This window comes from Rhopilema esculentum, chromosome 9, assembly GCF_057945365.1.
Source record: "Rhopilema esculentum isolate cy_ngs chromosome 9, ASM5794536v1, whole genome shotgun sequence".
Lineage (NCBI taxonomy): Eukaryota > Metazoa > Cnidaria > Scyphozoa > Rhizostomeae > Rhizostomatidae > Rhopilema > Rhopilema esculentum.
The window spans coordinates 1,790,815-1,809,493 of NC_142823.1; the positions used below are offsets into that span (position 1 = coordinate 1,790,815).

The 18,679-nt window shown below is 36.8% G+C and overlaps 1 protein-coding gene across 3 annotated transcripts; it reads left to right on the plus strand.

Moving 5' to 3' along the window:
* Window positions 1–1,636: 1,636 nt before the first annotated feature.
* Window positions 1,637–17,950, plus strand: LOC135688835 (solute carrier family 2, facilitated glucose transporter member 3). 3 transcript variants are annotated; one of them, XM_065205866.2, is made up of 12 exons: window positions 1,637–3,734; window positions 5,373–5,503; window positions 8,496–8,620; window positions 8,819–8,952; window positions 9,880–10,024; window positions 10,953–11,008; window positions 13,140–13,271; window positions 13,688–13,798; window positions 14,097–14,195; window positions 14,548–14,623; window positions 15,173–15,300; window positions 16,308–17,950. In XM_065205866.2, exons 1-12 carry the CDS (start codon window positions 3,510–3,512, stop codon window positions 16,497–16,499), a joined length of 1,554 nt encoding a protein of 517 aa, XP_065061938.2. In that variant the 5' UTR covers window positions 1,637–3,509; the 3' UTR covers window positions 16,500–17,950. The 3 variants fall into 3 exon arrangements, with proteins under 3 accessions (XP_065061938.2, XP_065061939.2, XP_088966065.1); XM_065205867.2 differs by lacking the exon at window positions 1,637–3,734 and adding an exon at window positions 4,837–5,062; XM_089109939.1 differs by lacking the exon at window positions 1,637–3,734 and adding an exon at window positions 5,053–5,145.
* Window positions 17,951–18,679: the final 729 nt, after the last annotated feature.

The window sequence follows — 18,679 nt, forward strand, 5'->3', positions numbered from 1 at the left end:
AAGTACAACCAGGGGCGCCTACACAAGAGGGGGCTGGAGGGGCAGCTGCCCCTCCTGCCCTCTTCGAAGAGGGGCAGAGAGGGCAAGAAGTGCCCTGTAATATGATGACTTCTTTGACTACTCTCGTTATGTTAATATCTATTAGAAAATACTAGAAAGATGATAACACCAGCACAAAAATGCAGAGAATGAAAAGTTTGTCTGTGACAAGGTCGGCCACACAGGGAGAGCGGCAAAGATAATAAATGATAGACAAAAGATGCGTACCGTCAGAAGAACTCCAGGAACCTAAGGAGGATAAATCGGTATAAAAACTTAGCGGGCAATCAAAATTTTACAACCAGCCCATTTATAACAGCTATGATTTTTATCAAGCCAAATATTGTGAATAGTGAGTGACAAGGCCATTTAATAACCATTTTCATTTATGGATAATTTCGTCAACATTTTCTTTATGTTTAGGATCTTTGTTGTTAAAAACCCAGCTGTATGGGTGGCACATATTCAAGTTAATATTTTAGTATATTACCCCACCCTGGCCCCCCTCCCACCTAGAAATGCTCGATTGTGTTAATAGAAAAATTCAATGATTTGCCTTCGGCACCAACACTGCCCCTCCTGCCCTAATCTTGTGCAGGCGTCCTTGAGTACAACTAAAACATGTGATTCTGCTATCGGACAACCCAGAAAACCCAGATTGTGCAAAAACTATAATGGCAACATGTTCCAGATTATTGGTAAGGCCCGATCGTCCCTCCATCTAGCAGTTTTGGAATCTATCTACACGTAGACAAAAGGAGTTCGTTTTCAACTTAAGGCCCCGTAACACGAAAAAATATTCAACAAGAATAGTATTATTTTAAGCACAAGATTTTATTCTTTGAATATTCTTCCTTGTATTCCGATGAAGAATTTTTCAAAGAATAATCCATTTGCGTTATCGTCCTATTGTTTGAATATTCTTGTAGAGGTGAATTAATTCAAACTAGATTGATTTTAATCCTGACTTGAAGAATATATTCTGACAATGGAAATGAAGACGTGAACTCTTTTCTGTGCTTTGGTATGCGAGTTGAGCAACAGACAGGAGTGAAATTGATACCGGCAAATATTCTTATAAGCTTTTTAGAATATTCTTGCAGGAAAGAATTGCAAAAAAGTAGCCCCAGCTGGCGATGGTAGCTTTATTACGTTAAAGACGTTGTTGTAAGTTCCTTTTTCACGTACCCTGGAAAACATGGCTTTTTTCAAAGCCATTTTCAAGTTTTGTATCACCAAAGGATTATTTGCACATTTTGTGTTTGTAAAATTTTTGGTTTTTGCTTGTATTTATGGTCAAGTTGTGAATCGAAAGAATTTCTGGTAGATCGTTTTGTTTTTATTGGATGTATGTGTAGTCTGATGTTATGCTTGTGATGTCGTCTGCATATTCTAGGTCTACACTCTTTTTATTTTATAAGAACAATTTTATAAGAACACAAGCCTCTAAATTGGTCAAAAGTTAGGAACAAATTAAGAACAAGCTGAGGGTGAGTTTCTGCAAAATGCAATTTCGAACAACGTTTTTTCTCAAAATCGAGGATTTTTAGCCATGTGAGAGCGCTTGTTTCAGTGAACTTTCAAACTCACTCATTTTCTTGGCAAATGAGGCCTGTGTAATACTGCTAATTTTAGGCCTTTCTCTCTAGTCCATTCGTTTGATTTTCCTTACCTAATCACTCTTGTTTATCTGTAACTTTCCTTGCTCGTTCCGCATTTTTCTATCACGTGTATTAGGATAATCTTTGTATTATTATGAGTAACTTCATACCTACGTCAATTATCAGCATGTTAAGTAGATCGCCATAGCAACCCAGTATTTTAGGATATCGCGCTACCCCACCCCGCTCGTTACTAAGTAGATTACTTCCTTTCACCGTTTCATTTACGTATGTATATTGTTTTTAGTTCAGTATTTATAGGAGCCCCGTACCTCATCTTAGGAAGTAAGAATTATGGAAAAGTAACAGCAAGAGAAAGCAGTTTAGGCATGCACCGTTCTAGGGGCAAGATGCTTGTGAAAGATCTTGTCGCCTTCGTCGTTTTGAGATATTTATAGGAGATATATCAGTTTTGGAAGACCTCTGGGGTAGTTCTTGAGAAAGATTATGCCCATGTCACGCGTTAATTATTATGCCGTTGTTAGCATGCAAGTTATGTAGCTGCCGGGACGATTTTACCGAAAGAAAAGAAGGAAAGATTTAACCGATTTACGTCGCATCATTTATTGGCCATCCTCTGCTTTTTAAAGGTCCTGAGAATCAATCGATTTAAGCAACATTTTACACCTGACTACCTCCCTAGAGCGAAAAAGCTAGCACTCGCACTGCTTTACACCCTAACCGAATCCCGAGCCCCGAGCGAATAGAACAGGATTTTGAACCTGATGCTCCTAGCATTCAAAACAGGATACAGAGTCGGTAACTATTTACTAACCACGGGATTAGGAAACCCTTTACTCAACCCGCGATTCTGAGCAGGTGACTATCACGAAGAAGTAATACTACTCCGGGTATTTTATCAGGAGTTATGCAATTAATGAAGATTATACAACACTATTTCCTGGATCACAAAATCATTGCTGACGTGCTATTATGCTGTTGAAGCACACGTGCACATACGAAAGCCCCGGCTCTGTTGGGCTTTTTAACCTATCGGAATGGCCCCTTTAAGGGTAATGTTGTATGGGGGGAGGGGGAGATAGCAGACATTCGCTTCAGGTATTTTATGTAGTCGATTCAAAGAGTTGGCTTATAATGTTTTCTGAATCCCTTCCTTTTGCACTGAATATGATTCACCTATAGTTATAGAAGGCTTTTGACATTCGTAGACCGTCGAAATAGACATACCAACCACCCCCCCCCAAATGACTCTTCGCGTTGGAAGCGGATGGGCGACGAAGGAATTATCATCCGATTTTGGTAGAGTTCTGGCGATTAACTTTTAACAATGTTAAGACCGAACTGGTTTTCCAATCATTTTTTTGTTTTTGTTACATGTGATCTAGAAAAATAATTGAAACCTATTAGTGTAGTACATGGAATTCGCCGTTGCCAACCTCTGTTATAAACAATCATGTTGATACAACATAACAATAGGAAAATGCTCTGTTTCGTTGATTACAGATTAATCATTTACACGTTTTTTATAAAAGTTTGTTTAGAAATATAATTGTGCGTCAGTTTAACCTTGTAATCATGGAGTGTGCATCATAAAGCTCTTGAAGTTGAACTAGCATTTATATATGTCTTCGAACCTACATATTGGGTAAAACATTATCCTATAATAACCAAGGGTTACATTAACGCCCCCTCCTTTTTGATTAGCCAATTGGATTAGGACACCATAAAACATAATAAGATTCACTCAGTGCACCGGGCCCCCCGGATAAACACGCTGTATATATAATCAATGATCACTGAAAGCCTCGTGGTCACACACGATTTGATTTGTCTCTTCCTGTGGCAAAGATGGCGGATGGTAATATTGCTGAAACAGACCTTAGGAACGATTATGAGCGATTTGCAGAAAAAGACGTTGTACTTAACTCTCCTGTTTCAGAGCTGAAGGGAAAGGAAGTTTTAGTTTCAGAAGGGAGGCCAACTGCATGGCTGATAATTACGGCAATAACTTGTTTTCTTGGCTCGTCCTTTCAGTTTGGTTACAACCTTGGAGTCGTTAATGCCCCGAAAGATGTATGTATTTGCGCTCATTCAATATCGTAATGTGAACGTTAAGAAGTAGTTTTAATTCATTCATATATATTTCAAAGATTCTTTCATCTTGTTTCACAATCGTCTTTACAGGAAGCATATATCGTTAACAAGTCAATTTATAAACAAAAGATTTCATGTTGTTTCAACAAAGTCCGAATCTGCAAATTTCTCATCTAACAAATGCTAATATTTTTAGTTTTTTCAAAGGGCTACTTCAATACGTTATCTTTAAGAGTATTTTAGTACGAAAAGTAATAGGTCTGTTAAACCAAGTACGATATCTTATGCAACTGTAACTAGCAAGTCATGTGGTTGGGGGTGTGACAGAAATCAAAGTCTGGCATTGATTGATGCCTGGTGTTGCTTTGCGGTGGCGCCATATGTCGTAGTTTCAGGGTTTCAGTCACAGCTCCATTTAAAGCTTTAGGGTGTTTTGTGTGTTTCAAATTTTTGCTTTTTGGATCAGGCATCCCGGAGCAGGAGGCTAAAGCCCCCCACTTTTTGCGAAGATTATTTGATTCCAAATTCAAAGATTATTGAATATAGACTTTTGTGACATCATTAAAGGCATTGAGTCATGATATAATGGATTGGGTATACCCTAAGTGCAAAATCCGCTGAGTCATGATTTTCATGACTGCGATGCTATTGGTTGACCTGGAACTGGTCACATGAACTCACCTCGCACTGATTGACAAAACAATTTCCATCAATAGCAAGTTGTCAACAGCGGATGCAAATATCACATGAAATAGCAGCGATCAGGCGGAAACCAAATGACCCCCTATAGAGAAGGCATATTTACCATGACTCAATGCCTTTAAGCCACTTTATAAAGTTCTTAAAGGCATTGAGTCATGGTAAATAGGCTTTCTCTATAGGAGGTCATTTGGTTTCTGGGTGATCGCTGCTGTTTCATGTGATATTGGCATCCGTTGTTGACAACTTGCTATTGATGGAAACTGTTATTTTAATCAGTACGAGGTGAGTTCATGTGACCAGGTCAAGGTCAACCAATAGCATCGCAGTCATGGAAATCATGACTCAGCGGATTTCGGCACTAAGGGTATACCCAGTCTATTTATCATGACTCAATGCCTTTAAGTGTGACATCATAGGAAAATCTATTTTAGCATTTTTAGATTTCAATCACATAACCTAAAACAAGCCCATGAAGGAACTTCTAAATATGCAAAATCAGTTAAACATGTCCAAAATTTGGATGAGATGTGCCATGAAAGATTTGAAGAACGGATTATTGTTTTGGCTCTGTTCATGAAGTTATGAAAAGCAACAAAACTGCAGAGGTTTGATGGGAAAAGAGCCTGTGCTCGTTTGGTCATATTTCAGCCAATTCATGACGCATTTAGATGGCTTTGCACATTTACAGGTTTTCATTATTGTGTTGCAGGTTATGGAATAAATATTTTAAAAATATGTTTTTGTTATATCATTCTTTCAGAACCTCTTTACGTATTGATTGATATGCAAGGAAAGTAGAGTGACAGTCAAGTTGGCTTTTTGTAAACTCTTAAATCATCATTTTAAATGAGATTTTATATTCATGAATCAAGAACCTCTCTGATGAAATTGATTGTTTGTTTTTCCTTCTTATAGGTTATCAAAAAGTTCTTCAATGGTGGCAAGCAGTTTGAAAATTTGCTTTGGCCAACTGCAGTGTCAATTTTTGCCATTGGTGGGATGATAGGTGCCTTAGTTGGGCCACATTTTGCAAAGCGATTTGGAAGGTACATTATTTATAAATGTTTACCTCTTTTATCAAGTATTAGAATGTTAAATTAGAAACAGAATCAAATGCAAAGTTTTTTCAATGATATACATTATTTGTAATACCTTCAATGAAAAGGTAGTTTTGCCTTCAAACAAAAATACATGTACTTTTAAAAGTATAGCTCTGATATGATAAATATTCATATGATCCCAGTCAGGGGCGGCTTGGAGCAATATTAGATTGGTATTCAAGGTAATAAAAATCTACTCGATAAAATGCCACACCCAAAAAAATAAAATCCCCAAAATGTCACACCCCTTTATATAGCCCTGCAAAAAGGGTTTTCAAAATTGGCTTCTAAAATGATGTCTAAATAGTTTTGATAAATTACTTCACCTTGTCCATATTCCAACAAAAAATAACAAGAAACCCAAAACGTTTGTGGTGTGCTATAGATCATATTTAAAATGTTTTACTTAAAAGGGTTTATTTGCTAAATATCTCAGTTGTCCAGGATCAACTTGCAAGAAAACTAGATCTCATTTGTATTATGTACCTTCTGCTTGAAAACAAATACTTCATTGCACTTTTGATATACACATATGAAAGGTTATCGGGTAGTAAAAACTGAGGCCTGTATCCAAGAACAAAACACGGCCAAAAGCCTTTCTATGAAGCCGCACCATATTCGAAGGTATTTAGTTTGGATTCTGAAGTAACCAGATAAGGCCAGCATTTTATTCTGATTATCTGTGTTGAACATACTTTGAAACTTGCAAATTTATAAGCAGTATTCGGTTCCGAAAACACAGCTGCATAGGCACATGTATTCTCAAGGTATTTGGACAAGTTCTGAATAGCTTCACTTTAGAAATTCTTTGTTTAGCCTCACAGTTATCTCTTGTGACTGAGTTCAGGGTCAGTCAAAAACAACATGGGTGTATTCAGGATGGCCTTTGAATACCTTGTGACTGCTGGCTGCTGGCCTCATTGGAAAACAAAAGGGATTAAAAAGTCTCTTTACCCACTGTCAAAACAATATAAAGGGTCATTGATTCTTTTTAAAGAACCTTTGTTTGCTTTGTAATGGCATTGTATGGGCAAAAATATAATTTTATTTGGAATTTGATTTTGGAAGGCATACCAGAAAACAAGGACCCAGGACCTTAAGGCAGGACCCAGGACCAGGACCCAGGACCTTAAGGCAGGACCCAGGACCTTAAGGCAGGACCCTGGACCAGGACCCAGGACCATGACCCAGGACCGTGTATGTTTTCAATGATGCACTCGCTGTTTCCTTTATAAGAATACCAAGTTATAACATTGCATACCATGGACAATTGTCCATAAAATCCAAAAGTTTTACACATCGAACAAAAGACTGCACATCATTGTAAGGGGGAAATGAATCTGATTTTATTTCTGACCTTGTATGGAAAGCGAAAACTCGGGTAGCTCGGGAATATGTAAATGTACGATTAAACCAAAGCAACGCCTTGAAAATGTGAAAAACTCTTTTTGGCCATGCAAACCTGACGTGGTTGTTTTAGCATAGTTGGCTAGCACAGCAATTATTATTCTTTAGTAGGATCGGGGTAGATTTGATGCACACAGCAAAGCCCACACCATTAGCAAGCCGTCAAAGCATAAGTAGTCTTGATATGTTTAAATTGCAAGGCATTAGAATGTTTCTATGCTCTAGAAGCAGGAATGGCTGCACTCCCAGGATCAGGACGGTCCTGGGTCCTGGCTCATGGTCCTGGGTCCTGGGTCCTGGTCCTTCATCCTGGGTCCTGATCCTGGGTCCTGCCTTAAGGTCCTGGGTCCTTGTTTTCCGGTATGCCATTTTGGAACATATTAAAAGCATTAAAAGTTGTTTGGAAAAAAGTTGGTATTCCTGAATACCTTGAAAACCCCAGCACCCTGGCCCTGATCCCAGGCCATGTCATATGTCTCAATTGATCGCTTTATCATACTGATTGAAGATATTTGTATCTGTAATCTTTTGTTGTTGCCTTTCAAAATTTTTTTCTCTGTCATGTAATTCCTTTTTCTGAAACACTCTGGATAAGAGTGTTTAATTTTTTGCCCCTACTCACCCCCTGTGGTTGCTTCTGCCTCTACCCCCTGCCACATGTACTTTTGTATTGTATTTATTGCACTAATCTTAAAACTTGGCATCTACTATGAGAAGAACTATTTTAACCATTTGTCTGAAGGTTCCTTAACAGAAGATTCCATAAATATTGTATTGTATTGTATTGTATTGTATTGTAGATTATTTAACGTTAGTTTTCACAATAGTGAATATACACTAATTAAGAATAACATAAAGCAATTTCAAGGATTGCATAAGAAAGTTCATTTACTGCAAAACGAGCATGCGCACTTGTTTTCAAGGAACCAAGTTTTGATCAAATTCTTAAATTGTCTAGTATTTTGTGCTGTCTTTATTGATTCCAGGAGTAAATTCCAGATTTTAGGTCCTTGAAAACTTAATGATCTGATACCAAATATACTAAAATGCATGCGGTACAATATGCTGAATTTAAATAACGATCAATGTAAGTAAATTGTACCAGGAAAATTTTTTTCTAAAATACGTAGTTTTGAGCATAGCCGGTTATCAAGTTTTCCTTAATAACGGGCTGTGCTCGGAACGTCATTAATTATTTTAGAAAAAATTTCTCCTGGTACAATTTACTTACATTGATCTTTATTTAAATCCTTAACAGATGACTTAGATTAAAAGGCTTTTCATACTTACCCTAATGTATCTCACAGACCAGTCCTTGGGCTAGAGGGAAATTGCAGCTTTAGCCCCAATTAATTGTCTTTTTATAACACAATAGACTACTATTCCTATTACTTTTAACTGAGTTTTGACCCCCAGATAAAAGCGCTTAGAAAAGCTTTATCACAGACCAAACCAGACTAGGAGTATCCTGATTCTATATCTATAAATCTGTTTTGAAAATTTCTTCAAAATTGTTTACTGTCTTTTCTAGAAAGAAGACTCTGATTGCAAACAACTTTATTGCTATCATAGCTGGAGTATTTCTTTTCCTAACAAAGACAACAAACTCAATATACATCTTGATTGTTGGCAGATTTTTGATTGGCATTGATGCTGGTGAGTTTACTATGCTGAGCTTTTCATAATTTTATTGGGAATGTAAGTCAGACAAGAAACATGATAAAAATCAGTTTCCAGAAAACGTGTGACAATAACTGCTAGCCCTTCAGAAGCTGGAATTCTTTAGGTATTTTAATTAGATGTGTAATAAGCCAATGTTATCTCTCAACACTGACATTCTGTTCTTTTTAAAAGGCATCAATACTGTTGTGGCACCCATGTATCTCTCCGAAGTTGCTCCAGTTAACTTGAGGGGTTCACTTGGGACCTTGAACCAATTTGGCATTGTGACTGGACTTCTCATATCACAAGTGTTGGGACTAGAAATGGTAAAAATCTTGACATTGTTTGCTATGTTTCAAGACATTTGTTTCTTACAACTGTTTCCTTTGAATTCATTCAGTTACAATTCCGCTCAATTCGATATTTTTTGTAAAAGACAGTGTATCATACATATTAAGGTGCAAAAATAGGGTATAATTCTACATGACCCAGGTTATTCAGTGCACATTTAGACTGCTCTGATTAGTAAAACCATTAGTTATACATGGAAACTTGCTTTTGGTGTTAGAATAAGACAGGTTCCAAGTTCCTTCTTTGAGTTCCATGCTTGCTATGATCATTTGACAACATAATAGTTTCAAAGAACAGGAAACAGTAATATTCACTACATGTTAACTCTTTTACAATTATCTCAGTATTTTTTGTTCATTACCTCCCTTTGCACTGATTGGCCTAGAGATCAATATAAACCAGTAATGAAATTATTTGCTGTATGCAAGGTTTGACAAGAATCTTGTAACTGTTTCCTTTCAACTCATTCAGGTGCTTTTCTGCTTACGGTGAACCAGCGAATGTGTTAAGCCAATTAAACCTTACCACAGCCTTAAACCTTGCTGACTAAAATGGAAAGGTTATGTTCTGCATAAAGTTCAGTTCTGCATAAGGTTCAAGTTTCAGATTATACTAGAAGACTAGAAGCGCCCCTTTCGTAGCATTTTACATTACCAAATGGTCCAAACTGGCTTGTCAGTGATGCAGAATGAAATTAACAGTAAAAGGATCTGCACGTTTGTGCAATTGTACATTGAACCTAACTTGTCACCTGCCTTTTTGGTTGACAATCACAGCTAGCGACCTTATAAAGTATATCTAGATATGGCCCTAGCTTGATCTTGTTATATTCTGAATATTCAGAAAGAGCCTAGATGTCGCTAACAAAGTGCCAAACGTAATTTTGTCCTATTTGAATTTAGGTTCTGGGAACTGAAAAAGGTTGGCCATACCTATTTGGTATCACTGCATTTGTTGCTATTGCCCAGCTTTGTGTGCTGCCGTTTTGTCCAGAAAGTCCAAGATATCTTCTAATTATTCAAGAAGACGAAGAGGAAGCGGAGATAGGTTAGTTTCCTTTCATTTAGGCTGGACCAAGAATTTCATTCGTGTCCCCTTTTGTCCAAAAACGAAATTTATAGCTGTTTTGTTGCCCAATATTAATAGAGTCCAAAGTGATGATGTCACAAAAATCTATTTTTAGAATTTTTCATTCAGATCACATAACCTGATAGATCTTAATTAAAAACATTTAAATATGCAGAATCTGAGAAATTGGTCGAGATATGGCTGCAAAAGCACAAGTTTTTACACCAGCAGATCATAGACTTTGTTCCAGACCCCTAACTTGAAGCAAATGGTCTGTGTAACCGAGAGCCAAATGCGTACAAGCGTTTTTCCAGGATCTCTGGGAAAATTGATTATGCATACATAAATTATGCGACATTCATGACAGAAATGAACAACGGCGTAAACATAGCTTAGTTTGCCATGCCAGTTAACGTATTCAAATAGCGAAGAAATGAACGCATATTCAAAGTTTCTATCTAGGAAAACGCTCGTACGCGATTTGGCTCTCGGTTACACAGACCCTCTACTTTCAAGTTAGGGGTCTGGAACACAGGCTATCAAATCGCTGCAAATTTAGTCTCTGTTTTCATAGCTCTATGAGCGAAGTAAAGGTAACAGTGATCAGTTAACAATCTGAAAACTGTTGAGAACTGTCAGTTTAATAGGCGGTTACCCATGGGGCTATAGTATCATGCAATGATGCCCAGGGTCTGCAAATTACCCGATTTATTGGTTATTGTATGGCTTCTGTATGACATTGTATTGGTTACTGTATGGTTACTGTAAGACCAAAATTGAGGGATTCTTAAAGGCCAGTTTAAAAGATAGAAATAGCCTCTTGTTCAACACTTCAAATGCCTTTTATCCTTTACCCTAAAGATTCTATAGAATATTTTCTTAAATGATAGTGTTTTTCTCATCCTAGCGCTGAGAAAACTGCGTGGTGTCACTGATGTGTCTGCTGATATCGATGAAATGAAGGTAGGATATTCCCACTGGCTGTCTCTTACATTCATAAGAACTTCATAACTCGAAAAATTAAAACTATGCTTTTCTTTTCGAAGAAATCACGAGGTTTAGTCCAAATAAAGTAACTGTTTTGTAAATCTTGCTGTATTAGTATTATAGTCTTGGATGAGGCTTTTTTAAATTCCAAGCTTATGTTTTTTCTCATGGTTCCATTATTATCTAGCTTTTTCCGCCACTATCTAGGCTTTTTTGAAGTTTAAGGTATATATGTGAATGTCTTGGTTTCATATATATTATACTAGCTAGTTTTCTTCTTGAATTTCGTTAATTATTAGAAATTCAACAATGATTGTTAGTAGATTTAGGCAGGGGCGGACACTTGGTCAAATTTTATTTTTTTTGGGGGGGAGGCCTAATGTTTTGATAAGGTGATGTCACCTTTCCCATTGTTTTATGTCAAAATCTTTAGTCAAATGACAAAACCTCTTGTCAAAATATTGGAGGGCGACCGCCCCCTTCCCCTACGTGTGCGCCACTGGATTTAAGTATATCAAAATTTAAAGGAAACCTTTGTGCGAGAAAAGGTTTCTAAGGATTAAGCTAATTCATTGACATGACCTTGTATTTTGCGTAAAAACAGTGCTTTTGATTCTCACACCATAAAGCAAAGCCAAGATATAGTGTTGATGAAAACTTCTTGTTTATGAATTATTAATTTGCTTCATTCACATGAGGAAGATTGCTTTGAGAAAAGAACAATCTAAACAGGCCTAAGTCGGTTAACTTATGCATGAAGAATGAATAGTACTGCTGTTTCTTGTCAATATCTATATTTATTGAACAATGCTAGCCAGTTATTTAGCTTTATAATAGAAAATTATACATTGTGTTTGTGCAAAAATCTATTTCGGCGCGATGTTGAAAGCTGTTTAAGTTAAGAGTTTGAGAATCGTCTGGACTATGATGTGAAACTTGGAATTGATTTGGGAAACCTATTTTATTAGTCTCATTCATATGTAATCTGCAGTTTCCTATTATTTTGTGACAAAATCATGTGATATTGTATCTAATTAAATTAAATGTTTGCCGTACAGTAGCAGATTGCTTGCTGCCGTGTAGATAGAGCTATACACGGTTCATCGATGGGTAGGGCAAAGCGGTTCTGTGTTGCTTAGTGATCGAGCTGGTGTGATCGAACCCCAGAAGGGAACTCTGCACTCAGACATGCGGGGGGGGGGGGGGGGGGGGGGGGTAAGTCCAAGAAATTTAAAGGCCACCCAAAAATATCAGCTCATTTTCAATAAGACCAAACAATATCAGTTTTACTTATATCTTGTACCCAAAAATATTACAAATTGGAATTTTTGGTGAGATAATATGACATAGCTGTAATTTATAAGATCTGCAATTCAAAAAAGCCGTAAATAGTTGCAGTTGCCATTACCACACATGGAGCAAATGTTCAATTTGGATATTCACAACAATTGAAACTGAGAATATCTAGTATCACATCATATATCATATCATATCATATCTAGTATCACATCAGACTTCTCTAGCATATTTCGTGCCATATAAAGTTTACAGTGAGTACAAAAAATAGCATTAAAACTTCCAAAGAGTATGGTAACATGACTCCCGACGTGACATGAAGTGGGTAAAATAAACCTCAGCGAATTAGATCCATGAACAATACATTTGATTCGGATATGGAAATCTCATGAATACCCAAAAATATCAGTGTTTCTAAATCAGAAATATGAGAATTGTATCTACTATTTTCGCAGGACCCAAAAATATCATTTCTGACAAATATTTAACCCAAAAATATCACTTTTGGCAAACATTTGACCCAAAAATTTCGGACTGACCCCCCCGTTTGTCTGTGTGCCAAGTGCCCCCCCCCCTGGGGATCGAACTGAATCATCTTGCTATAATTACCAAACGTTATTGATGAACTTATGTTTATTAATTAAAGATCAAGCTTTTTTGCGTTGCGCTATGCTCAAGAGCCAATTAAAAAAATGTTAGGGTGTTAATTATTTAATAGGCGATTTCTTATTTCATATTTTGAATTTGATGCTATAGATTTGGAGGGGGTGGGGTAGAAGAATGAACTGATCATTTTCGTTGATTTTTGCAGACTGAAAAGGAACAAGAAGACAGCGAATCAAAAGTATCAATCATTGGCCTGTTCAAGTCCCCTGTGCTCAGAAGACCGCTGATCATTAGCATCGTCTTGCAGCTTTCGCAGCAGCTTTGTGGAATTAATGGGGTATGACGTAAATATTTTTTTCTTCTTCTGATGAATGGCCCTATAAGAAAGATAGAGACTATTTATAACCGTATCAACAACATTGTACTCGCAATTGTCCGTTTATGATATATTAGCGATATAGGACGCGAAAGTGGCGGAGATATGGTTGGGGACCACGGGCTGGGGCAAGGGATTTATATCTAAAATTCATTGGTTATCATCTTTGATAGCCTACGGATAAAGCCAGCAAAAACTAAATGTACACATTTTCCAAGAAGTTGCCTCTATTAAAATCTTCCAAGAATCGTTAGAATCGGTCTTTGGCCAATAAATACAAAAGAAAATTAAACCATTCCCCTATTGTAATTTTTCCTATCAAACTGTTTCTCAGACGTACACAGAATATCAGTTCGGACGTATTTTCTGCCTCGTAGGTACTGTTCTACTCCACAGATGTTTTTAAAAATGTGGGCCTAAGCTTGAAGAATGCCCAGTTGGCCACAACTGGTGTTGGAGCCGTTAGCGTTATCATGACGGCGATAGTGGTAAGACCCTCATCTCATTTTTTATGGGACCTCGGTGGTAGAGGTATACTTTTCTTATGTTACAAGGCAGAATGAAAGTATGCAATGCAGTGATGTGTTTGTATTAAGATGATTTGACGTCCTAATGTTAATTTCATTGTTCGCTAAGAAGCGCTTGCATGTTGCGGCTTCCTAACTCGTAGGATGCTGTAACTATGACATCATAGGACAAATTTGCATGAAAATTTTGCATGATAGAGTTTTGAAACGATGTTGTTCGGTAAAAATTTATAAATGTCTATTTTGTTCTATTGTATAGGTGAGACTTGTGGAAATACAAGGCAGACGGACGCTTATGTTATGGGGCCTTGGTGGCATGTTCGTGTTCTACATTTGCATGACGATTGCTTTTGTCCAGGTTAGTCAATGCGTAAGAAGTTCTATGGAAGGTACTTGCATGCTTTTAGAGATTTCAGGCTCAGAGATGATCAGATACGTCATTGGTTGTCTGAGCGTGTCTAGGCCATTATGAGTTTTAAGTCCGGATAGGTTAGAAATGGCACAAACAGAGAGCCTGACAGAAACAGTGCAAACGATAAGATCAATTGTGAAAGAAAAACATCATGATAAGGAATATTTTATTTTAATATTAATTTGATCTTTTATTAAGCTACTTACATTTAAAGAATTACAATAAATGAAAATCTTCCTATATTTGTGTAGTATTTTGGTCATAATCAAAACCTCATACGATGCGTTTTCCATTTCAGAAAGTGCATGCGTGGGCGCGATGGAGTTCCATTATCTTGACTTTGGTATTGGTGATCTTTTTCCAGCTAGGCCCAGGTTCGTACTTCGAAATTTCTCAATCCTCTGCAAGTTTATGTGATGTTTTTGCTCTAACGGGAAAGCATTATTCAAGAATTCATTCTGTTTTTATTTTGCACAATTTGTTACAGAAGTTCTTTTTTATGTTTGTACAATTCTGTAGTTTATGACAGTTGGGAATAAACAAACTTGTGAATTCACAATTATGATTCCAGACAAACAAAAGCCTTCATGAGTTATATCTGATCAATAATACTTCCCCGATGTTCATTGTATTAGGTCTTCGGTTTTCAGGTGTGCAATGATAATGTACCACGGCAAGCAAAAATTGATATGAGCAAATTCTTTCATAGTCAAGAAAACGGTATTCTGCGAGAAACAAGGACTGATATTTAAATGCATGAAGTGGTGATATGCCTAAATGTGGATAAAGAATCTTCGTTCGTTGATGTTTCTCGCTAAATGAGTATACATATTTTAGATTGTAAAGTTTTATTCAAAAGACTAAAGGCAATTTCTCTTGGGGCTTCATCTTGAGCTTTTGTCTATTTTTGTTTTTGTTTTTAGGCCCAATCCCATGGTTCATAGTTGCAGAGCTATTTTCCCAAGGTCCTTTGCCAGCTGCAATAAGTGTGTCTGGGATGACAAACTGGCTCTCAAGTTTCATCGTCGGTATTACCTTTCCTGGCCTACAGGTATCTTCAAAGGCTATATCATCACATTATACTTGTAAAGCTTAAATTCTGTCTTTTTCACAATGTACCATTTAATTCTATTATAAGTAGAAGAGTGTCTCAAAGTAAATAAGAGTTACTCTTCCTTTTGGAAATATGAGAGGAAGTTTTTGATTCTCAGCTATAAACATTGGCAGTCAAAAATTAAAATTTGAGGTTGAAATACTTGCAGTTTTTATAAATTGAACCTGAGTAATGGACAATGATACAAATGATGTACTTTTTCTACGTGAAAAATGGCGAATAGGGACTGAGATATGAACGACTAAAGGATTAATGTAGGAGTGCAGAGATTTGTTACTCGCACTGCATGACGGGTACGTTTTAGGACCATTAAAGGGCATAAAACTTGACGTTGAAAAAGGTTTTGCAGCTCAAAGTCCTTTCGAAAGAAAGGTTTGCACAACTACGGTATAAAGAGTGACCACGGAAAAAAGATGCTACTACTTTTAAGCAAAGAGGCCCGTATTATCTGATCACATGATCTTTAAGATTGGAATGCGCATGAAAGGAAGAATTTCCTTTTCTCTTTGTCATTTCCGTAATTTCTGCACTGCACTGGGCCTAAGAATGTGGACACTTTGAGTATGTCTCCACTCTTCTGGCACGAAATTCCAAAAGTAATGTATTTATCACTGTGGTTGAAAAGTTCGCAGTTACCTGTCAAATATTGAAACATGAGCTGGTTTAAGTCTGCTGCAAGTACACGTTTGAGATGTTTTGAAGTTTTCTTTGGTAGTTATTTTACTTTCAAAACGCTCCCCTTCGCCATACGCAATCATGGCGACTTTGCAAAACAATATCTTTGTTCATCATGTGATCTTTCTCTTAATTCCAAACAAGCCAAACGTTTCAACATGACGCTGTACAAAAATGTCGTTTCACGTGCATAACCAGCATGCATGGATAGTTCTCTAAAATTTTCTGTGTGAGGTAAACTTGTTGTGATCTGTTCATTTGTTTTGCAGGAAAAGATTAAACCATACACGTTTGTCCCGTTCATTGTTCTTGTCTTGCTGTTTTGGATTTTCACAAAGTTTTTCGTCCCAGAAACGAAAGGAAGAACAGTAAACGACATTATGAGAAGCCTTGAGAAGAAGTCGTATGGTTCTACGGAGCAAGGAGAAATTCAATCTTCAAAAGCTCAGCTTTTTGATTAAATTTGAAATTCTACCGTGACCTAGTCACTATATAAATAGGAACATTATATCCTGGATGCCACGAACGGTCTGCTGTATTGAGGGGCGCAGTGGCTGGGGACAGGGGTTCATAGCCCCCACCTAGAGAACCAAATTTGTCAGAAAATTTTGGAAATGTTGCTACTTTGTCTGAGTTTTTTGAAAAAATGTTTCCTTTAGCAATACCCCACCCCCTATCTCTAAAAAACTTCAATTTTCACTGCGCCCCTGGCTGTATTATGCCTTTGTACATTGATCTCTGTTTTGACTGCATTTGATTGGCATGCCGTTTTTGAAAATTCCCTCCATAGCATCCCTGTACTTTTATTTAAATTTTATGGGCTTTGACACGTTTTTCTCAATCTATCGTTTTAAACAATCAATCAATTTAACGAAAACAAAACAGATTTCCATCCAATGTCTACGAGATCTTCATGGAGCGATTTGCCCCTCAATTGCTACCGCAGCAACAACTGCAAAACAAAAATTGTAAGGAAAAGAACACAACCTTTTTTTGTGAAGCTCTGATTTCTATAAAAAATAATTTAGGCCTAAGAGAATTTTATCAAATTCAATGTTTATGGCTCCTAGGCCCAAAGTGATAACACCTCAAGTTCATATTATCCTTTTACCCTCGGTCGGAAACTTGAACGTGAAATCGAAGACTCGTGACAAAGTGTTACGTATATAGTACAGTATATAAAAAGAAACGTCATTTATATCATTCTGTAAATTAACCAAACGGATGTTGCCCAAACGGATATTACCCAAAAGGTAAGTAACCATTGCAAAGTCTGACAGAAACCAATAAGAGTCGTATTTGCTTATGTTTTTATGGATAAATACGTTTTTGCTCATAGTTTTTTTACCATAAGCGTTTATTCACATTCCACTTTAAACTCATAGGTCTTATTAAAGCATTTCAGCACATTAAAAAGAAAATAGGTTGCTTTTGTAGCGTCTTATTTGTCTGTTACATTATTATTCAACTATGTTTTATCGTGTTAAAGTATTTCTCACATGCACGTTTTATTGGTATAAATACCAGTATTAAGTATGTAAAAAGGTAAAAATTGTACACAACGTAGCAAATAGGCTAGCTGTAGCCGTAACCGTAGCCATAACCGTAGCCACAGCCATAACCTTAACCGTAGACTGAGAAGTATGTATAGTCATAGCTGCAATTGTGTTTTACTCAATTTTGCATCGTTAAATTTGCACTTAAAAAGTCAAAGCGTACATTTCTAGTAACAGTGTCAAAAAATCCTTAGACGACCCGCTTGTTTTTCTTCTTATTTAAAACTGAATTCGTTCTTGGTTGACTTAATTCTCACAGATATAATACAATTGAAATTAATTCAGGTTTTGAATCATCACAATGTATAGAAGCTAACTGTAAAATGTGATTTGGAAAATGATTTACTTTGCTAGAAGAGGTGTCTGTTCTTCTCAATTTCTTTTTTATTTCTACTGAGTTTGTTTAGTATACTCATTATATGTTTAAACACTCTCTAAACAAGTTTCTACCCTTGCTGCTGAAAATCTAGCTTGATAGTGTAAACCAACGGGGGCAAGGGGGGCAAATTGCCCTAGGGCCTCGAGATCTAGGAGGCCTCATAAAGTAATTAATTCCGTTTTAAAATTTAATTGATTTAAAGTAACAGAATTATGCTTAGAAATAGTAAAAGGATTCAAACGATTGTAAAAACAGTAAATGAAATTTCTCTAATCTAAAGGACATGTTCACAGGGCGCCTTGTCTTTGATTTTGCTTCAGGGCCTCCAAAAACTCCCGGCAGCAATGTAATCTCACATTAGCTGCCTTTTTAAATTCAAAACTTGGTCAAAATTTAAACACTAATTATAGCAATCAGTTGCTTGATGATCCTTGCTGTAAATTTACCGACATGGTGCTTTTCGGAAAGTGTTCGAGGCAGCTCAACCTTGAACCAATAAATGAGAACAGAGACCTTTTTCTGTGTTTAAGTTGTGCTCCATTATACCGTTTTCAGCATTGACCCACACCCCTGAAGATATAAACTGTTGCAGGCGTTTTGAATAAACATTTTTCAAATAAAAAGTTTAACTATAAAGTTTAACTTCTTCTTTAAGAAAGAACTTTGCTGTCATCTTGCGTAATTCTCTTCCCACAAGCATCTATTA

Bases quoted from the DNA above. Each gene is read 5' to 3' on its own strand.
- LOC135688835 (XM_065205866.2), top strand. From the start codon at position 3,510: ATGGCGGATGGTAATATTGCTGAAACAGACCTTAGGAACGATTATGAG. The intron at 5,504-8,495 runs GTACATTATTTA...TGTCTTTTCTAG, and splicing joins TTTGCAAAGCGATTTGGAAG to AAAGAAGACTCTGATTGCAA. The intron at 10,025-10,952 runs GTTAGTTTCCTT...TTCTCATCCTAG, and splicing joins CGAAGAGGAAGCGGAGATAG to CGCTGAGAAAACTGCGTGGT.